Source organism: Oryzias latipes, chromosome 1, assembly GCF_002234675.1.
Source record: "Oryzias latipes chromosome 1, ASM223467v1".
Classification (NCBI taxonomy): domain Eukaryota; kingdom Metazoa; phylum Chordata; class Actinopteri; order Beloniformes; family Adrianichthyidae; genus Oryzias; species Oryzias latipes.
Genome location: NC_019859.2, coordinates 7,993,436 through 8,016,269, shown reverse-complemented (window position 1 = coordinate 8,016,269; position 22,834 = coordinate 7,993,436). Strand labels below are relative to the sequence as shown.

At 43.0% G+C, this 22,834-nt stretch overlaps 1 protein-coding gene across 3 annotated transcripts in view; it reads right to left on the bottom strand.

Annotated features, from left to right (window-relative positions):
• Window positions 1-2,898: 2,898 nt before the first annotated feature.
• Window positions 2,899-22,834, bottom strand: part of rin2 (Ras and Rab interactor 2) — a 28,752-nt gene continuing 8,816 nt past the window's right edge. The window contains exons 3-13 of one of the 3 annotated variants that reach the window (XM_004065762.4): window positions 19,923-20,011; window positions 19,403-19,592; window positions 19,200-19,314; window positions 15,605-15,677; window positions 15,048-15,139; window positions 10,878-12,203; window positions 7,846-7,928; window positions 7,535-7,760; window positions 7,320-7,451; window positions 5,459-5,622; window positions 2,899-5,055 (exon numbers count right to left, since the gene is read on the bottom strand). In XM_004065762.4, the coding sequence (XP_004065810.2) occupies window positions 4,744-5,055; window positions 5,459-5,622; window positions 7,320-7,451; window positions 7,535-7,760; window positions 7,846-7,928; window positions 10,878-12,203; window positions 15,048-15,139; window positions 15,605-15,677; window positions 19,200-19,314; window positions 19,403-19,592; window positions 19,923-20,011 (2,802 nt within the window). In that variant the 3' untranslated portion in view covers window positions 2,899-4,743. Of the gene's footprint in view, window positions 5,056-5,418; window positions 5,623-7,319; window positions 7,452-7,534; window positions 7,761-7,845; window positions 7,929-10,877; window positions 12,204-15,047; window positions 15,140-15,604; window positions 15,678-19,199; window positions 19,315-19,402; window positions 19,593-19,922; window positions 20,557-22,834 lie in introns of those variants that run through there. The other 2 variants (XM_020712547.2, XM_020712616.2) reach the window with 2 other exon arrangements.

The following is a 22,834-nucleotide window of genomic DNA, read 5'->3' as shown; positions in this document are numbered from 1 at the left end:
TGGTGTCACAAAGATAAATTTCCATCCGTTTTCTTTACTTATTTGTACCGTCATGACAGCGATGGTGCTGTCAGTTTACTTTCTTGTTGCATCTTCAAAAGTGCAGATTAAAATGTGACACTGAATTTGAAACAGCACATTGTAATTTCTGCATCTATTATTAAAGTATTTATTAGTAATTCAGTGGAAATTAGGAGATTTGGTTAGAATGTTGATTTACGGTATGCGCCCCTAAATTTTCTGGTTGTGCCCCTAAAATTTTCAGTCAGGGGCCACTGTGCTCCTAGTGAAAAAGGTTAGTCTGGAGCCCTGACCTTGCTATCATTCCCAAGTATAAGCAGCACATTGGCGCACAAAAAAATGTAGAAGTACTATGTAACCCTTGTGCTATCTTAGATGACCCCACCCTTACATTGACGTGTTCTCCCTACCATGACAAAGGTGGATAAAGGTGGAAAGATTTCATGTAATCCGTGGACACCAGTGAAGATCACAAATCATTGAAGAAAAAAGGTTCAGTACACTGTCTAGTGGGTCTAGATGACCCAACTCCCAACGTTAAAGTGCCTAGGATAGCACAAGGGTTAAGTACTACTTAGCCTTACCAGTTGGGTTTGTTTTATTAACTTCTGCCTCAAATGAAGAAAATATGAGACAGCTGACACATAGGTAGTCCTTCATTCAGTTAGAAGACAAAATTACTAACAGAAAATGTCTTTTATTTAGAGACGCACAGGTTTTAATGACTAATGTTGGCTTCTTAAGAAAAAGGTTTGAAGTCCATACAGCTATAACTCAAGACATTATTTAGGGTAAGAAAAGCTGCAAAGCCAAGACCAAACATAGCTCAGATCATTGATCAAAACTGAGTATTGAAGATGACATTCAATTATTTTTAGATTACAAGCTCATTAAGTTTTTACAGAATGATGAATCTAGCACTGTTAGAATCTGTGACACTGGACTTATTTAGTAGCTCACGGCTGTGCTTTGTGTGGGGCTTTCTCTATTATTGATGATTCTATCCTGTTTGTAAAGTCGTTGTTTGTTTTCCTGGTTGTGGGATTGCTTTTGCTTAGTGAACTTTACTTTAAATACTAAAGATGGTATTTTCTGTGTTTGGAGTACAGCATTTCTCTATTAATCCTCACTATTTATTCAAAATATTAATATTTTCTATATGGTCCCCCAAAAACACTAAAATATAAAAGATTATAGACGTGTCTTTTGAGTAAATCTGTTTGTAGGTGGTTTGTGGGTAAAGCTAGTAAAGACCAACAAAGTCAGAAAAGGTTGTTTATAAATGCAGTCTGGTTACAAACTGAAATATTTAGACACAATTTAATTTTAAAGAATACTGATAATCTGAGAATCTCCTGTTATGATGGTTTACCCTTGTGCTATCTTATGGGATCATGATGACCATTGACGTGTTGTCCCTACCATGACAAAGGTGGAAGAAGGTGGAGAGGATTTCATGTTATCCATGGAAACCAGTGAAAATCACAAATCATTGAAGAAAAAAGTTGTGGGGGTCTAGATGAGCTCACTCCCAATGTCAAAGTGCTTAGGATAGCACAAGGGTTAACTGAGTTTCATTGACGTCATCATAATCCACAGGGGGCAGTATTGACTTTGCTGGCTGCTTCTGATGCTTTTAAACAGGATTTTCTTCATATCAATTATAATAGAGGAAGAGAAACTGATGTTTCCCTTTGCCCATTGTTTGTCTGTGCTTAAACTCAAAGTTGTGGTTTTTTTTCTTCTTCCTGCAGATGTGCTTACTTGAGGTTTTGAGGTCTTTGAACTGAGTGCATCTGCTGAGCTAAAGATGCTGAAGTGGGTTTTGTGGAGTCAGAGTGGCATTTCTGTTGGTAAAGTTTAATTTCAGGCAGCTTAAGATCTGAACTGGGTAGTTTCCAGAAATAATTTCAGCCTTTTGAATTGAAAGCATAGATTTGTGCTTGTTAACATCCAGCTCGCCACAACTGCAATAAGAAAAACAAAACTTAAGCTAAAGAACCTGATCCAACATCCCACAGTATTATTAAAGTATAAGGAACAAGAATACATGCAAGTATCCCTTGTGCTATCTTAGATGACCCCACCCTTACACTGACGTGATCTCCCTACCTTGACAAAGGTGGATAAAGGTGGAAAGATTTCATGTAATCTATGGACACCAGTGAGGATCACAAATCATTGAAGAAAAAAGGTTCAGAGCACTGTCTAGTGGGTCTAGATGACCCAACTCCCAATGATAAAGTGCCTAGGATAGCACAAGGGCTAGTGGGTCTAGATGACCCAACTCCCAATGTTAAAGTGCCCAGGATAGGACAAGGGTTACTCTGTATTTAAAATTATTCAATTATTCAATTAAACTGACCAATCAGATAAAAGTGTGTGGTCTCACGTCAAAGAGTCAATCTGTTTTATTGACAGATTCCGTTGAGCCGGCTTTCAAGTGGTAGGGGTGTTGCCTTCCAACAAGTTCATTCCTGATTGGAGAGAGTGGTTACCATAGAAATGATGACTCAGACCAATCACTGCTTATTGACAACGTCTGGCTACAACACGGTATGGATTTCGTATACTTTGAGCCCGAAGTAAGCCAGTTTCTGTGGGTGACATCAGTCGGTCCAATTCTCACAAAGGGTCAATGGTGCAGACGATCCAGAGGACCAAAGAATGAAAGAGCTCCAAATAAAGTTAACCTGGTTGGTTTGGTCTCAAACATGAGGGGTTATAAGGACAGAAATAAAGAGAGAAGCGGACCAAACCACAGTTCTAACATCTGTTCTCTTCGCGTAAAAAAAGCCAGAATCAAAGTCCAACCTGGATCAGGAGAGAAGTTCTCAGAAGACAGGAGAATATCAAAAACCCATCCGGAGCCAAACACAAAGTCTCTAAGGGTGTTTATTTCTCAGTCAGCTGTCAGCTTAGAAAACATAAACAAGTTTATTCATAAAATAACTGGCATAAATAAGTCCAGTATTGAGCCCGCATGAAATCAGAATACAAAATCTTTGTCATTTGATGTAAATATAAAAATATTTTTACATAGAAATAAGAGGCTACAATTGACCTGCAATTGTCCGTATCAACAAAGACACATTAAAACAGTTTTTTTTATTCTTTAAATAAACTTTTAACCATGGTCATTTTGATGACAGCTCTCAGTAGCACACTGGGACTTTTTATGAAGGCATCAAACCGTCAACTCACACTACAAACCAGCAGCAGCAGCGCTGCGTCAGTGAACTGCTTCCTGTTTGAAACAATCCCACAATTCACAGCAGGGAATTCTTATGAACCACATGCTCAACTTCACTAGCTACATTTATTTTTCAGTCAAAAAAAATGATTGGAAATAAAGGTCCAAGTGTCAAAATAAAATTCAGCTACTTTCAAAATAAAATAAAAAACGTAATCAACATTTTTCAAAATAAAAGTTTTAAAAAACATGATGGTAAACATGGCGATTCGCACCAAAAACTTTAAATGTTCCACAACAAGAGGTTAATTCTTGAGATGGAGAAATGTATTTTATGACACAAAAAATCTGTTTTAAAAATCCACAAAAGTAGGAAGGAATTTATAAAAACGACAAATATCCAAACAGCTGTGACACCTTCGGTGTGAATCAGTGCTTTTGAATAGATGAACGTTAACCTGCTGCTGCAACGCTCATGTGATGTTTTTGGTGTGAGTCTGCTGTTAAGGACAACAGTTAAGGCAACACTTGGTTACACTGATGGTTTCCAGGTGTGAAGCACACGAGGGGCTGTGGGGCCGACAGAAGTGAGTCGCAGCGAAAGCGAAGAGGAATTCCTTCTCTGTAGAAACAGGAAATGTTCCTGCACACGTCTATTGCTGCCCCACACGTAATGTGTTTGCAACACATCAGCCAAGAGAAACTCTGCTGTTGTTGGCTTTGAGACAAGTACTGAGTGATTGGTCAAACATTCAAAGAGGTTGGGTGGTGCTGTGGAACAACGGCCGTCCCACCGCTATTGTGCTGTTGACACTGGTCATAAGTTTCACTCAAAGGCTTGGGTGTGACTTGGACTTAAAGCTTTGACACACTGCCCGTTACAAGTGACACGTGTCCATCCATCCATCCATCCATCCATCCATCCACGCAGTTATCCATTTTTTTGTCCATCTACTCAGATATCCATCCCTCCCTCCCTTAACCATCCGTCTAGGGTTACAGGGTTGCTGGAGCCTATCCCAGCTACTGTTGGGTAACACGGGGTACACCCTATACAGGTCTGACATATCGCCATAAATTACTGACAGTTAAGTAACTATCGGGGTTTTATTTTGAAAATTAAGTGGATTCTCTAAATAAAAGAGCCTGTAGCTTTTGATCATTTGTTGATCATTTTCGTATAAAGTTTTGACAATTGAATGACCAGAATTTGCCGTTTTTACGCCTCACAACTCTGTGTCTGAGCCTAAAGGTGTGCAAAAAACAACGAGATTCTTGACTGGGATCCATTACGTATCAGAGCAGAGGTACTGGATGGGGGCAGCAATGATGTCATTACATTATCTGTGGAAGTTTCTTTAGGCGTGTCAAACAATTTTCCTGCATTTCAAAGTCAGAAGTAAACATGTCCATAACCTCCATCCAACATCTGCAACTTCAAGTCTTCTTCGCTCTTCATCCGCTCTCACGTTCTCAGGTCTATCTCCGCAAAACGTCCATCAACATCCTCAAAGGGAGCTCCGCTGGGTTTAAAGACGGTTTCTGATCTGCACCGGGACACGGAGGTTCAGGTTGGGTACCCTCCTGTACACAAAGTGGAAGGCGTGCGCCAGCGGGCGGCTGTGGAGCTCGGCTTTGATCCGTTGGGGATGCGTGTCCAGAGCCAGCTGCTGGCTGGTGTCCTGGGTGACCAGGAACAGCGCGTAGTTCTCCGGGTCGGGGATCTTGAATTTGTAAGCGCACAGGGAGCAGACTTCCTCTGTGGTGGTGTACGGGTGAACTAGAAGGGTTTTTCCTGTGCAGCCAGAGTCCAGCTCTTGGAGGGCGACCCGGAGAAAGTTCTGCAGAACAAAAGTTCTTTGGTGAGACAGAAATAAAAAGGAGCGATGTGGAAAGGAAAGTGGGAATGGGTTTGAGATGAGGACAAGATCAGAGTTGGTGTTTCAAAGCTCCAGAGCTGAGGAGGAGAGCAGCTGAAGCTCCGCCCCTCCTGGTGCTGAGAAAAACAGAGGAGATCAGACTGATCTGGAGGGGAGAGGATGTTAGGGGAGGAGGAAGGTTCTCATGCAGTTAAAGTGACGGTCCTTCATGCAGTTAATCCATTAAGATGTGCGTTTTACTACAAGAAGTCATCCTCAGAGCTAGATCCACATGCTGCACTCTTCCAATGCCGTCACTCTGGATTCATGGACGTTTGGACTCACTGCCTGAATGTTCAAGGTGGTTTCAGGTCAGGCTCGATACCTGAAAGTCGTCCACGGTCGGCATGGAGCGCTGGGCGGTTCGGCGGCTGTGCCACTGGTGCAGCGTGTTCCGGGCCTCAGAGCTCAGGACCCGGGCGGCCTGCTCCTCCTGGAAGTTCTTGATGAGCGCCATGGCTCCGTAGGCGCTGGTCAGATAGTAGCCGCCTGTGGGAACACACAAGCAGAAACCCAGATGTTGACTAGAAAGGTTGTTGAAGCTAATTCCTAAATGAGCTCAAGATCCAACTCAAAACAACAATGTTGGGCTAAAAAATAACTTTTACTTTTTTAAAAACTGTCTGGGTGGAGTTAATAATTTCCCTTTATTTAAAAATCTGAAGAGTGACGAAAAACAAAAATATTTTGTTTAGAAAAACTCAATACCAAAAATATATATTTATAAAATATAAAAGGTATTTTAAATAGTAAAAACATCTAAAAGACCATGAGAGTTTAATAAAATTAAAAAATCTGCCTAAAAAAAGATCAAATATGATATATATATATGAAAGAATCTTGAACTCAGATCCCATTTTTCCCACAGGATTTCCAGGAAAACAAACTCTCTTCCATTTTCTCACCCAAGACTTTCTGACAGGAAAGTAGCTCTGGGTGTGTCGCCTTCGCGGCTCCGCTCCGTTTACCCCACCTGACAGGAATGAGGCGGCTGAGCGGGAACGTTTCCTCAGAAGGCCTCCATTAATTAATTCAGCAGAACACAAACGCAGATTCCCCGAAACGTGGACGTGTGACGGGAAATGAAGGAAAATGAAGCAAATCTAGTCTATGCAGGGTTGAAGACGAGGTCGGAGGTTATCGACCCAAGCCAGATCATCTGTACCGAACCATCTCAGAACATCTGTACTGAATCAAAACCAACCATCCTGACCGAACCATGCCAGACCAAAGTACCAAAGTGTACCAGACCATCTGTGCCAAACTGTGCAAGACCATCCATACCGAACCATGAAAGACAATTTGTACTGAACCATGCCAGACCATCCATACTGAACCATGCCAGACCATCCATACTGAACCATGCCAGACCATCCATACTGAACCATGCCAGACCATCCATACTGAACCATGCCAGACCATCTATACTGAACCATGCCAGACCATCTATACTGAACCATGCCAGACCATCTATACTGAACCATGCCAGACCATCCATACTGAACCATGCCAGACCATCTATACTGAACCATGCCAGACCATCCATACTGAACCATGCCAGACCATCCATACTGAACCATGCCAGACCATCCATACTGAACCATGCCAGACCATCCATACTGAACCATGCCAGACCATCTATACTGAACCATGCCAGACCATCTATACTGAACCATGCCAGACCATCTATACTGAACCATGCCAGACCATCCATACTGAACCATGCCAGACCATCTATACTGAACCATGCCAGACCATCTATACTGAACCATGCCAGACCATCCATACTGAACCATGCCAGACCATCCATACTGAACCATGCCAGACCATCCATACTGAACCATGCCAGACCATCTATACTGAACCATGCCAGACCATCCATACTGAACCATCCCAGATTGGGACTGATATCCACTGATGCCTATACTGGATCCGATCCTTCTCTCTAAGCAGGGAAGAACTTAATTCACTTAACCGTGTCCAAGCCCAGAACGACAGGATCACAGCAAACAAACAAACGTTTCCAAACATTTTCTTGTTAAAGGAAGTACTTCTCTCCATCCTCAGTTTACAGCCGTTATCAAGATATGGCTGGGATCCTTTGGCTGATCTGGACGTTACCGGTTTACAACCATCTCCAATCATGAACATGAATTCATTGACGGCTACAGAAGAGAAGAACCTACCCTCTCCCTGAAGCAGAGACGGATCCAGCAGCTCCATCATGTACTGGATGTCGGTGTCCAGCCGCGGCATGTTGCACTGAGCCACAACATAGGTCAGCATGGGCAGGAAGTCATCGGCCCCGTACATCCTCCCTGGAATGGAAGCAGAGAGGTGCAAAGGTCAGGAAGAGGCACGTCAGGAGGACTGAGCGGTTACCGACAGCAGCCCGGCGTACCCGAGTTATCCTGCATGATGGTGTAGATCAGTTTACACACTCGCAGCAGCAGCCTGACTTTCTTCTCCGGGGAGTACATCTTCCGCATGTTCAGGAACTTCTGGCGGATTTTCTCGATAGCCACAGAGTCGGGGGGCACGGCCCCATCCACCCCCAGGTCCTGGGGCTTCTTCGTCTTTGCCAGCGCCAGGTTCTCCCAGAGCTGCCGCCAGGCCCCGCTGCTCACCTGCCGATCAGGAACCCCGCCGCGCTCAGTTTGTGTTTGAAGTGTTTTGGATTTGCAGCTCAGGGGGGGGGGGGGGCGCTCTCACCTGGAAGTCGTGCAGGGCCACCTCGATCACGTGGTGCAGAGGCTTCAAGACGCACTTGTGCATGGCTTTCTCCAGAACTGGATCTGCAAGACAGCAGACGACAGATTCTCAAGAAGACATTGAGCAACATTTTTACCACAGAAAACGCATCACACACACACACACACACACACACACACACACACACCCACACACACACACACACACCCCCGATGGAAAGCCCAGCTGAACTGCTGCTGTGAAGAGAAGTCATGATCCAACGCCGCCGTGGGGCAAAAAGAAACCAGTCCAACACGCCTGCAGGGCATAACTTCAAGAAAACGCTTTACGCAACAATTCCAGTGAGAAACCAGAAAACGAAACGAGTAAACGAAACTAACTTTAAATCTGATCTGGGCGTTTCTGATTGTGAAAATATATTTATTTTTATGGAAAACAGTTTCTTCCTGCTGGTTTTATATAATATGATGACATCTGAATGTCTCTCTCCTGAGGGCCGAGTAAAAAAAAAAATATTAAAGTCAATATTCTTTTTATTTTAATATCAAATCATGAAATTCAGAAAACTACTTTTTATCTGAACAAAACAAAACATATCTGGTATTTTAGTAATGTAATAAAGAACAAATGATTTAGATTGAGAGGTGTTGGTGTGTTCATAGTTTGTGGTCACACACATTTTTGCAAACACAATGATTGTGTCTTTTTCTGCAGTGTTTGGTAATCATCAGATGTTTAGTGTTTTTTTTCTCCAGAACCATGACCCTTCCTGAACTGATCCAGGTGTCTCACCTTTTAGGCTGCAGACATTACTGTGGCTGACATGAATGAAGGCTGCATGTTTGCACTCACTGCCTCTGTGCCTCTGGGCAGGGCTTTTACCGCCTTTAAGACGTCAGATGTTTTCCATCTACAGTGAAATCGCACGCCAGGCCGCCTCAGGTCAGGGTTAGGCTGCTCTAACAGAAGCTTTCCTGATGGAGGGCCAGCCTGAGGCGGAACCTGGTCCTGCTGTGTTCTAAAGGAGGAGCAGGAGTTCAAACGTTGGACCTCAAAGGCTCAGTGGTGTTTTTTATCAGACAGACTTCCTGTTAGCTCTGAGGAGAAACGCCTCCTTGTTGGGTTGAGCTGAGCTTTCTGACGCAAACCTGCAGATTTCCGATCTGAGCTGACATTTCAGAGTCTACCGCTCAGGTGAAGCTGCAGGGGCGGAGTCATCCGTGGGCCTAACGGGACCGTTGCTGCCCGCCGCCTCGGCTTCCCTCTGTGGCCGCTCTGTCCACAAACAAGGCTCTGCTGTTGTTTACAATGAACAAGGCACAAACACGCACACGCATGCATATTCATGCAGGCCGACTCCTCCTCACTGCAGACCGTTTGCTCTGCAGTTTGAATGTTATCAGGTAGAAATATGAAAAAACAACAACTGTTGGGAAACTCCCAAATCAAAGTAGGCCCTGCCCCCCCGTTGTATAACCCTTTAACCCTTGTGCTATCCTATGGGGTCCAGATGACCCCATCCTTACATTGACATGTTCTCCCTACCATGACAAAGATGGATAAAGGTGGAACGATTTCATGTAATCCATGGACACCAGTGAAGATCACAAATCATTGAAGAAAAAAGGTTCAGCGCACTGTTTGATGGGTCTAGATGACCCAACTCCCAATGTTAAAGTGCCGAGGATAGCACAAGGGTTAAGGGTGTAACTGTAGACGGGATAAAAAAATGCGAGCCTCTGTACATTTTTTTAAACGCTATGACCGCAGCACTAAGTAAAACCCTCTTTGCAGGTTTAGTTCATCCACAACAAACAGTTTAAACGTTTTATTTATGCGCCTGGACTAAGCTTGACTTTTCCAAAGATGCTCTTTGGTTCTACTCTGACTCAGCATTGGTTGCTAAGGAAAGTTTCAAAATGACTTTTATGTAGAAACACAAAACTGTCTGCATGTGTTTATCGTCCCCGCAGGAAATAAAACCCGAATGGTTGCTATGACCCATCACTTCCACTGGAGGCACATGTTTGGAATCAGCCGAATCCCAACGCTGCTCCAGAGTCCAAATTGTGGTTATTCACAGGAGAGGTCAGTTTAGAGGGAGTCTGCTTCTAAAGGACATCATGCTCAGGTTCAGGTTCCTTACAGGGTTTAAGAACCTTGCTCAAGGGCAACACAGTGTCTTTAGAAATGCAATTAAATGTCCATTCATCTATTTTTTTAACCTGCTCCTGTGGTCAATTTAACATGTTTATGAAATCATTCCTTTAACAAATACTTTAAAAGTCATCAAGTTCGCGATGACTTTTAAACTCTCAATCCAAATGTTTGGTTTTAACGTACAGAATCACTTTCATGACAAACCCGCTGAAACCCACAGCGGGGCGATCTGAAGGCACCACTTTAGAGGATTCACTCTTCATTCTGCAGCCTCCAGGCCTTAAGCCAGACTCTGAGCAAAGACCTACGACAGGAGAATCAGCATTTTGGAAAGTTCCAGTCAAAGTTTAAGAACCTTCAGGAAGATGCGTGTCAGCGAAAACATCTATGAACTGTGAAAGCACATGGACCCACACTCCTCCACAGCCGCGTTGGATGACGAAGTCAAGAATTCACCCTAGAATCCTAAAACCTTCAAGGTTTAAGCGAAGGCTTGACGTGAGGAACACCTACAGGATCTTTTTCAATGACTGTAAGACTCTTTTAGGGAAGATTTAGGCATGGAGGTAAAACTCAGCACTGACGTCAGTAAAACTTCACTTTGAGATTAAATCTACATTCAGATCAAACTTAAGTCCTTCGGCGTCAGCCTCAGATTACTTATGAAACGATGCCAGCAAGCAGAGGCCACACATAACTCTTCTGGGTGCAGCCTGCTGGCTTTTCTGACACTCCAGCCCAGCGATCAGCCAAACATCTACAAACAGATTCAAGTCTCACCTCCCAAACACAGACAGACCTGAGGGTGACGTCACCTACAAGCTCCTGCATGAAGCACTGAGAAATTCCCCATTGTTGCTTTAAAGACTCACCGATCTGGTCCTCGGGGATGAGGGACTCAATGGGGGGGTCCAGCTCAGAGGTCTGGCGCAGGTAAGCCTTCATCTGTGTCATAAACTGTCGCAGCGTCTGCAGGAGGTCCATTCCGGACGGGTGACAGCTCCGGTTCTCCTGGACAAAGTTGATGTAATCCTGAACGAGGGAGCCGAAGTAGGAGCTTTTGTCCCGGGACAGCTCGGCGATCCGCTTCACGGCGCGTTTCTCCGGGGTCATGAGGGAGCTCAGCATGCCGCCCATCTTGCTGAGGCGTCCCTTCAGGGAGCGCGGCAGGTCGAAGGATCCGCTGCTGAGGCTCACAGCGACCCTTCGCCTCCGCGCTTTGAAGGACGGACGAAGGCGCGTTTCCAGGTCGGCCTCCAGTCCGACACCGTAGTCCTCCTCCTCCTCTTCCTCGCCGTCCTCGTCTTCCTCGCTGCTGTCCTCCCCCGGGTCCTGATGGTCTTGTGCCGGGTTATGGCTCAGGCCCAGGGAGAAGCCTGGAGACTGCAAGTATTCCAGGGAATCGGATGAAGACGTAGACATGCTCATGTCGCTGAACCGCTGGCGTCCTCGCTTATGAGGCCCTGATGGGCTGGCGGCGCTGCTCTCCAGCGGCTCGGTGGTGGGCGGCGGCTGACAGGAAGGCAGCTTCGCCTGTGAGAGTGCTTTGGCGATGGTCTCATCATCAAGGGCAATGTGGCAACGCCGGGCTTCCAGATCAGGGCTTTTGGGTCTTGGAGGGGGGGGCTTTGGCGAAATGGTATTCTTGGGCGGGCTGCTGGGCTTAGAGCCCATCGACGGGCGAGGGGGCGCTGGATGTCTCTTGGGGGACGGATGCTTCGGTGAAGCCACATTCACGGGCATGCTCCTGGCGGGTCCTGGTGGTGGTGGGGCGGGTCGACGGTGTAGCATAAAGCGGGGGGGCGGAGGTCGAGGGGGAGGAGTTTGCGATTCGCTCTTTGTTTTGATCTGCTGCTCGCCCGCCTGGCTGCTCGTTGCCGCCTTCGGTTCCGCCGCCGTCTCCGGGCGGGGCTGCAGAAGCGGGCTGCCCTCACAGCCGCGGTGCGTCTGCAGGAACAGGGGGAAAACGAAGCACAGGGGGGCGCTGGAGAGCCGGCTCCCTGGAGGGAAAGGCGGAGGCGGAGTGTGGGGCTGTAAGGTTGGAGGTGCACTGTCGCTCTGAGCCCCGATGAACCTCTGCTCCCACTCCTGGACCTCTGCGTTCCCGTTGCTCCGCTGGAGGCTGAGGGTCCGGCTCAGAGGGCGGCGAGGAACCGGAGAGGAACGCCGCGGACCGCAGAAGGCAGAGTCCCAGAAGCCTGGAGGACAAGAGCAGAAAGGCTCATGTCAGCGTCGGAGGTCCTTGACCTTCTCCACTTCACTCACAACCAGAGGAAAACCGCAACAAACCTCATCAGTTAGTTTTTTCCCTTCGTAAAAAAACGGTTTGAGTCCGACCAGCACAGGAACAGGTTTTTAAACGACATCGTTAATGTTCTCCTATCAGAGACAGAACGTTACCTGAGGGTTGAAAGGCAGGTAAAGGGAGAGACGTGCTGCTCTGCTCTCGCCGCTCTGCTGGCAGAAATGCTGTGAAAGCTGCTGCGTGTCTGCCGTCTCTGATTCACTGCCTGAAGAGGGGGAGTCGCCCATGCAAATGACGGGGTGGGAGGGCTCAAACACGCCACAGAGCGACACTTCAACCAGCCCTTTGTCCGTCTCTGGGGCTCAGATTACAAAGAATCTGTTTGTGTCTCTCTGATGTTTCAAAAATATTTTTTTATCGTTTTTGAGGCTTCAATTCCAAAAGTGCTGCGGTGACCCGAGCCCGCAGTGACTCACACGGGAGTCTAAAAATGGAAACATCAGCCTTTTCCTTTCTGAGGAAGCAGGCCGTGACCAGTTTCAGATGTCCTCCATGACTTTGGCTTCCTGGGACTGAAACCCGACTGCTGGATGGGAGCAGCTGACCCTGAGGACTCCATCTGCAGGAAACCAAACTCCCCTCCCCTCCAGCAACTAACCACCGCAGCGACTTTACACAAACCAAACACTTCTCTTTTGGTTACCAAATAGGTTTTTTACTCTAAATGTTTTTCTTTGATGTGGGGGAATACAAAAAAAAGCCAATCCAAAGCACAAAAAGATGGGAAAATATCAAAAATATATGGAGCCAACACACTTCTCAGAGTAACCACTAGGTGGCTTATTGTAAAATCAAGCCTGTCACCACTCACTTTATTGTAAACAGACAAGCTTGACGACAAAAACCAACAAACTATTTCACTGCTGTGATTAATTGTATTTCAGAGAATGCCAGGGAGGCATTGGGGCCCAATATTACAGTCTTTGGTAAGACTTGGCCACAGATTTGAACTCGCAACCATCCGGTCTCTGGACGGACACCCTACCACATGGCCGCTGAGGTAAGGTGGTTTGAAGACCCACTCCAATCAAAATGGTGTTTTTGGTGTGTTTAACAAGTCCTTTTTTGGACTATAGTGGACATATAAAAAGGAAATTAAGCTTAAAATTGCATTTTCCAGTATTTCTTTATTTAAATTGTTGCGAATCGGGAGCAGACCAAAAGAAAAATGTCGTTTGAAAAAAGATTATATTTTTCACGTAGAAGCACGAGCTCCCTGCTCTGCTCCATTCTGATGCGTTCGCCTGCAGACAAACAGATCCGTGTTCGTCTTCGTTTTCCTCGTCTGAGCTGGAATCTGGATCCGAACTGTACGGCTCCGATTAACGCCGATTTTTCTCGCCAGTTTAGTGGCACCGGTAAAGTTAGACTGGGGGTGTGAGGGCTGTAAGCTAGTGGAAGAGTGCAAATACAGAGCTTTCAGCAAGAGGGGGACGGGGAGGGTGGGGTTGCTTCGTGCCATTGGTCCCGCCCCCAAATCAGAGGCTAATAGTCCTGCCGCTCTGCAGAAACTATGTCCCCGAAAACGTCCCAGGGTTTTTGATTTAGCCTTGAAAACAGCAAAATCATAATTAATAGACTGGGAACGCTTTGAAAATATATCAAAAGAGTGGGTCTGAACGGGTTAAAAGCAGGAGCATCAGTGGACCACAAGCACAAGTGTGCATGCGTACACCCACTTCCACTCAGGAATGCAGACATGCAAACACAACAACAGGCTGGTTGTGACACAGCCAGCAGCACACAGCCTGGAAAATGAGGCTTTTTGGAATTTCAGAGATGGTGAAAGCCAACATGCTTTTCTTTTCTACACTATGCAGAGCTACGCCTCCGCTGCCGGGAACTTTAACAAGCAGCTGGAACCAAAGACGGACCAAAACCAACAAAACTGACAATTCAACCAGATGTTTTTGTCCTGTCTCTGCCTGCACATCTGCTTTCTGTCAGCAGAAAGCAAAGAAAATAAAAATCAAGTCAATTTTAATCCAATTTGTAGAATAAATCCAGTTTACACCTAAAAATCTGTTTAAAAGACTGATAATAAATGTTTTGAATATGTACATTAAAGAGCCTTTCATATTTAGTGGTGCTACAACTTAAAAAAAAATGTTTAAAAGTTACATATTTGAATACTTTCAAAATAAAAGCAGACATGGTAGCTAACATTTAGCTTAGCTCGCCTCTGATCACACAGCAACTTTTATTTTGCAGGTTGTATAGATCCACATCGACGGAAATCTGTCTTAAAGTGTTAATACGGAGCTTTGGTTGCAGTATTGAATATTCATAGAATCATCTGGCTTCAGATATCAGCTTAAGTAACGAGAAAATCACCAGATATTTTTCCAAATCCAACCATCTAAATCCGTTTTGGTGGAAGAAAATCAACCGAGGTCGTTCCGGTCCTTTCCACCTCATAAAATATAAGGTGATTAAACCTTCAGCGTTTTAGTTCCAGTGTTGACGGTATTTGAATTATTCCAACTCTTCAAGCTTTTACGCAATTATCCACATAATTCCAGAGTATTCTGAAGTGGAAAAAAGCAGCGCTGCCCTGATATGCAACACTTTACAGTAGTGAAGTGTTTACAAAATCAATGTAGACAACGTAAAAAGTTGAAATGACGGTAAATTGAAATTGCGTTAAGAGTGGATGAGTGACTTACGGTATTTTGTGTCATCTGTGACACCGCCAGAATCAAAGGATTAAAAAAAATGAAGGAAAAGGCCGACTTACCTGCTCCCAGCTGGGCCACCTCCTCCAACTCTTTCTGGGTCTTTGCAGACACAATGGCTTCTGGGAGTTTGAGTGTGAAAGGAAGGACGTCCCTGGATTAGGGAAAAAGTCAGGCAAATGTAAACTTGGAAAACAAATATTTTCAGATCTTAAAATTATTGTGAATTGACTTAAAATGAAGTTTTATCCTTATAGTTTGCAACATTATGCAGCCAGTTAGAAAAACAAAATCCAATCTGCCTAAATTCTGCAGACTGCATGATGGAAAAAGTGACTTTAGGAAAAATGCTGCTGCAGAGCTTCTGGGAGCATCCTTTAAGACAGATCCAGCTTTTTTTGCCGTTTCCTGTGACCATTTTTGAAGTCCTGCGACCGTCTGTGTCACTTAAGCTGGCCCGCACTAAAAGAAGAAGTGAGAGCTCCTGGCGCTGACTGCTGGCTTGACAAAGGGTATTTATATCCAAGAATTCGTGCAGCTCTACATGCCATCGCTGATCACAAAGCAAAAACATCTCTGGGATGAAAACCCAAAGACAGACAGACAGACAGACATTTACCTGCTGATACAATAGAAGGCCACAAGGCGGAACAGGTCCGCAAAGCTGATGCTGGATCCCTCAAGCGAAAAGGCTTTAAAGAAGAGAAAACGTCCGAATTATGTTTTTGAAACTCAAAGCTTTGCAGAGAAATAACAAACCAGATTATGAATGAGTGAAAAACCTGGAAAAAAACTAAACATATATTAGCTTTTCCAGACCAAATCACAAGGATGACCCAAATTTATGTCAAAAAACAAGAATTGGAGGTACTGTAAGTCCAAACGTTGTAGATGATTGAGTTTCTTTGTGAACCCACATCCTTCAGTGAGCATGTCAGTGTTTTTCTCTTTTGCTCTTGTTTGGTGTGACTTCTGCTTTTGGTGTATTTTACTCTGAATTTTGCTGCAAATGTTTTACATTTTGTTTCTATTAAAAAAAACAACAATCGTAACTGTCTTCATTAAAAGGATATCAGACATCCTGACATCATAATATGCAGATGATTCTGCGCTCTAGCCTGCAGCTAAAGACACAAAGAACTGTCTGACCTGATTGACAAGAAGTGAATATTTTTTTGAGTGGAATAAAATTCTTGTTTCATGTTCATTCATAGAGCATAATAATTGCCTTTATTTGAAGAAAACAGCTTTATTGTTAATTCTCAAAACATTTACAATTTCAAAATAGCAAGTTCCACTTTGGTTCTGTCAAAGCATCCGTTTTTAATAAAATCCTCTTTCATAATTAAGACATTCTAAAATTGAAATATTTATCCGTTTAGTCTGAATCATTTAGGATCAAACCTGTCTCTGAGTTTTAATCCAACTGAGTTTAGGAACTGGCAGAGACACCCAGTCCTGCACTTTTATTTTTTTTATGGGTTTTGCCAACACAAATGTTCATTGCCAAATACAAATGTATAGTTAGGATCAATAGTCTTGGGCAGATTGGGTAGACAGACATCTGAAAGACTTATTGATGTTTGCAAATATGAGCAGAATCTCTGTTGGGTCAGCAGAAAGGAGGGCGTCTTTAAATGTACAACCTTCTCATCACTCATGTTGGTGCTTGACTAACCACCATGACAGAATAAAACTGACGTATATGAATGAGCCTTTTTTTTTGCCAAAGGGAGTTTTTTTCATTCATTGCTGCTCCAGCCCTCTTGATTCAAATGCATACAATGAGTATTTCACCACTGAAATATGTAAAATATCAAGAGCAAGAAATTCTTTGAAGTTCTTATTAGCATCACAGTTCCACATCTATAACCTTTTTATTTATTTTTTTCAAATTTGAGAAAAAATATTGGTGCGGAACTGCCACCAGTCCCGCTCTCATTTCTCCTTTTTTCTCTGGTCTTTCTTTTTATCCAGAGGCGGACAGGAAACAGGCCTGTCTGACTCTGACTCGCTGCTTCCTGTCCTGGTTGTTGTCCTGATTCCATCAGCTGGTTTTGTGGAGAAAAAAAACGTCACCTGAGCGGAACTTCCAGAATGCTAAAATAAATATAAATGTAGAAAATTACAGATATGATTCCCAACAATTTAAAGCAAAAGCTAAGAATTATTGACTAGACTGAAGGTATTAAAGATTTCAAATATCCACCCTAAAGGTTTTTCTCTGTTACTAAAGAGTCCTGCAGGAAATACAAATTGGGATGCAGCTGCATGTGAGAAATGAGAAAAATCAAGAACTTAATACACAGAAGGGATTTATAAGACATAAGAATTACATTCATGAAATGTGAAAGAGTTCAGATGTTCCTACAGATCAATGATGATGTGGACAAGATAAACTGATCATTAGCAAGCAATAGAGCTGAACCACTACAGCATGTGTCAAACTCAAGGCCGGGGGGCCAAATGTGGCCCGCTATGTCATTTTATGTGGCCCGCAACTGTTTTTAATTTCTCTTTTAGTTGATTACATATTACGGTATTTAGCTGCTGTTGTAATTATTCAGTGTTTGCAGGTCTTATGTGTGTATGCAGACAAATTGTTGTCATCCAACCATCTGTTGGATGCAAGACTGTGTGCAGCCTTTTTTTGTAAAATGTTACACTTTAATACCTGTTCTTTCTAGCTCAGTTTTATGTTATTTTTCTATATTCACTTGGACAGTTTGATGGTGGGTTCTAATAAACGGACAAAATTTAAAAGGATTGATGCTAGAGTAAAAAGCAAACATGTGTTTTCTATGCAACTGTAATTGTCACTTTAAAAAGTTATTATAAATAAATAATGAGTTGTTTAACATGAAGGAGTAGTTACATTTATTTTTCATTACATTTAGTTACATGTATAAGTTATATCTGGCCGTTTGAGGACAGCCACTATGCTGATGTGGCCCTCTGTGAAAATGAGTTTGACACCCCTGCACTACAGTATCCATGTCATTGAACTCCAACATTCTTAAAAAATAAAACCAAATAAAATAAAATAAAAAACGGATTTAGGCAGGAGATCAATGTGCTAATGCTAAAGTAACAATGTCTACAAGTTAGCATGCTAATGCTTGAAGACTCCAAGGAAAATGTTTTTTTTAACATGTTTTCATTATGGAGGACATATATAAAAGAATTGAAGATTAAAACTGCGTTTTTGAGTATTTCCTAATTCAAATCGTGATAGATCAGGAGCAGATATAACCTGACATTTGAAAAAGCTAATATTTGTGGCACAGCAGCTGAAATGGGCGGGGCAAACTCCCCGCTCTGCATCATTCTGATGTAGAAAAACAGATCCAGGTACGTCTGTTTTCCTCGTCTGAGCTGGAATCTGGATCAGAACTGCACGACTGGACAGCTCCAATATTGCTCGCCATATTTTCAGCACAGTTAATGTTAGCTTGGGGTTGTAAGCTAGCAGGAGAGAATGTAAACAAAGGGATCATGGGATATCAGCGGAGGGTCACTTTGAAACAAACTCCTGCCACGCAGCAGAAAATATGTCTTAAAAACGATTTGGGGTTTTTAAATTTGGGGTATTTTGGTGAATAAATAGACTGCTGGAAATGATTCCGGGTAGATAGATAATCATTAGTTACATTATTCACTACGTAGTGCATTAAATGCTGCATTTACCATTTTGATGTACTGTCTGAATCTATAATTCCAAAATCCAGTGTCTAGAAATTTATCAGAAGTAAAGCAGAAGCAAAAGAATAAATAAAAAACTAGTAAGCATCAATGGTCACTAGCTTGGCAAATATAGACCACAATGCATTGCGTTTGAACAATTTTTCAAGTAAAAATAATCTATGTAAATTGATTTTTTTGGAAATGTAGAAAGTTTTCATCAACAGAACACAGTGGATTAACAGTAGTCTTTGTAAAATGTTCATATTTACTGTATTAGGTCTTTACTTCGACAAATGAGTGACATCCTTTTTGCTTTTTTAAAGTAAAAAGTATTGTGAATTTGTAAAAATTCATTATAATCCAGGGCACTGGATAGTCCCGGACTATATAATCTCTCAGAGATTAGGGTTGTTGTTGGATTCTGACACAGACTATCTTCTGCAACATGAGAAGATGAGATGGATTTATTGTATCGCTTTGTCAATATTGCTTTTCCGCGATATAAAGTTGAAAACAGACACGGTACTTACTGTACTGACTCTCTCTGATGGGGATGTGGTTGATGGGCGTCTCCGCTTGATCTTCGTCCAGGTGAACAGAGAGCACCTTCCTTTGCAGAGCGGCTGACTTCCTGACAAGGAACACCTGCTCCAAGACAAAAAAAAAATAAAAAGCCATGAAACCAACCATCCTCTGGTGACAGTCGGGTACGTTTGGGTCCAGGCGGCGTTACCCCTGGAGGCTGTTTGAGCAGAATGCGGTCAGCCTCCTCTTCACTGACTGACAGCAGCAGCCACACCGGGTGAGTCTGGGTCAACCTGTCCAGCACGCTCATCCTACGCCGCAGGGAGTCATACCCAGAATCCCTTTCACCCACCAGCTCTCCACAGTGTGTGACCTGCAGGTAAACGTCTCTATCCAGCCTGAAAGGATGGAATCACACGCCCTCTGCTGGTCAAACTTAAAATATCAAGCAGTATATGAAATGAAACTGATGTTCCAAACAAGCCTTAAGTCATCTTTATCATAGTATCTGGTCTAAAAGGTGTTTGTTAATGACATAAAAATGCGTTTTTTCACAGTACAGAACAAGTAAAAACATAGATGATAACTATGTGTTTTGGAAATCGTCAATATTTGAATTTGATGTGAAGCAGATCTTCTTTTTGTGGGTGATTTTTACAGTTTAGCTTGATATAATATTATTAGAGTAATAAAAAAGAATACTTCCAGCAGTCAGGGCTGTGTCTTACCCCGGTAACTTCATGGGTTCCTTTTCCACAGAGGTTTGAACCATCTCCTTCTTCAGCTCCCCGATCTCTGACGCAAACGAGTCGATGAGCTTAAATAGGAAAAGAGAAGCTTTAAACGTCCCGAAAAGGAGCAGAAACAGCAAAAAACAAAGCCATGAGCTCTGCTTCAGCAAAAACGGCAGAACAAGAAGCCAGGCTCGGAGGTCGGCGCTCCAACAGACTAATCCTGAACAAAAGTTGAGGAAGCAGTTAGTCATTTTTTCCTGTTTGGAGCTCATTTCCTTCAGACAGGAAACATGGAGACCGAGCTCCGTTGATGAAATGACCCGTGGCCAGATTCAGACGGCAGCGTAAACACGGAGGGCAAATGTGGACAGGAAGTTCAGACGATTTGTCTCCCGTCACGTTACACTATTTTCAGGCCAACACAGATAAGATTTATCTGCTCTGTCATTTCAGTCTGGGTTTCCTCTTTTTATCTCTGTGGTTTATGTACTTGTCCTTAAAAAAATGACAAGTCACAGACATGTTTTATTCTGAAATTTTACAGGGAGGACAACAACAAATGTTTCTTACATGGAGGAACAGAAACCGAGATCCCTTCCAGGATCAACCAACCAAAATGACTGAGAGCACGACTCATCAAAGAAGTCGGAGCAGAAAAACACAGAAACTTTTGGATTCAAATTGCTCCGTGGTTTAAGGAGAAAGACACAGCTGAGCAAAAATAATCATCTTATATTTGACAGAAAGATCTAGACCATCTCTAAAATGTTGGACAGATCTTCTCTGGACTGTTGAGACAAGAGAGGAACCTTCTGGAAGGCGTGTCTCCTATTAATTAAGACATGGTGGTTGAAGCTTGATGAATTTTTGCCTTCAATTTAAGATCATTTCATCTAAATTTGGAGCCAAACAGCAGCAGATCCACCTCTGACCGGGTCAGAATCAAGGTTCTGCTGGACTTCATTCTAGATGAGATTCTGCTTTGATCTACAGGAAAACCTTTAACAATTAAAGTGGAACTGAGTTCATCAACACGGAAGAAAACCAGCGTTTATCACAAACACCGTCCTTCCTTATCCAGAATTTGGTTTCAATTACTTTTCACAATAAACCACTCAAGTCTGAGCTGCTTTGTTTCCTTCAGAACAAACCTTTTTTTTTTTTTTTTACAAAACTATTAAGCTGTCATTTAGACAAGGACGAGTCTGAACGAGTTTCATACACTGAAGCTGTTAAAGGGCATTTTTCTTTTTAATTAGTTTCTTTATATATTTAGGAGGTGAGATATTTTCAGCACATTTCTGTTTAAGAGCATAAATGTTTTTATATCTGTTGTGTTTCCAAAGATTACATTGACCTTTTTTAAATGTCAAATATGCTTTTTATTTTCACATGAAACGATATTTTTATTTCTGGTACAAATGAAAAAAGAAACTAAGAAATAGAAATATAAGAGTTTTTTGTACTTTTTAAGAATAAAACTTTGGTTTTTAAACAAAAAAAGATCATCTCTTATGTTTCATTTACTGATTTGTTTCCTTTTTGCAGAAGCACCAAACAGATGAACAACAGAGTTTTTATCATCCGTCCGGATCCATGAATGACTTTGTTTTTCTGTGAACGGATATTTCACTCATTTCACACAAAGTCTTTTCTTTTGGATTCTTGGCAAGGCAAGGCAAGTTTATTTGTATAGCACAATTCGTACACAAAGTAATTCAAGGTGCTTCACAAAACAGAAAAATGCATTAAAATCACAATACATCATAGAATAATCAACATAAAATTTACTTTAAAAGAAAAGGAAGAAAAAAAAAGAAAAAAAAAATTTAAAAAGAAAGGAAGGAAAGAAAGGTGCAGATAGGACCTTTCAGTCATATACACGGCTAAACAGAAATGTTTTAAGTCTAGATTTGAACATGAACACAAACCAATGTTAACAAACCAATGCTGTCGTACGGCTTTCAGCCACTAGGAGGCATCATTTCCACAGTTTTACTTTGAAATTTGGGCTGCGGTTTGAGATTTCCCCTCACAACAGGTAAGAAGAACAGTTACACTGCCGTTACTGCAGAGAGGCTAAAGCTCTGAGAAGTTCAGGGAGCGCAGAGCGTCGAGCCCACCCTGAGAGAACCACACGGCTGAACTGTCGGGGGTGACGTCGCTCTAACAGGCTGTAAGTCACCCGGAGAGGAAAACCTTTGGTAAAGAAAACAATCTATAGGTCATGCTGAGAAGAAAATGAAGTCAACTTTACAACAAAGGCAAATATATTTACAGTTTAGCAAAAAAAAAACTGCTGCTACTTCTACCATTTAAAGCCACGGACAAAGACTGGTTGACTAGTTGACGATACAGCGATTACTGACAGAAACAGCCAGAACATCATCACCAGCAGCAACGTCTGAGTCTGGGTCATGTTATTAACATGGACGTGGATAGAGAGGGAGCTGTGCAGATGAGGAGAACCGCTGTCTTCTTGCCATGAGGGAATTGGAGGAGAACCCGGATTTCAGTTCAGACAGGCCGCCGTTTGTGATGGAAGTGCGGGGAAGTGTGGAGTTGGGTTTGGTTGATAGGTAGAGTTGGGTGCCATCAGCGTTAGAGTGTAGCTGAAAATTGAATTCAAAGAGGAAGTCTCCAAAAGGAAGGGGGTAGGTGATTTAAAAAAGAGGGGGCCAAGGATGGCGCCTTGGGGCACACCAGAAGTGACAAGGAAGAGTACTGAAGACAAGGGAGATGACAGAACGCCGCGAGGAGAAGGTCGTTGGTGGTTTTGATGAGTGTGGTTTCAGTAGTGTGTCGGGGAAGGAAACTAGACTGAAATGTCTCATAGAGCGAGTTGTGAGTTAAGTAAGATTAAAAATGTTTTTTCTAGGATTATTGTGATTACTGAAAATGATGAA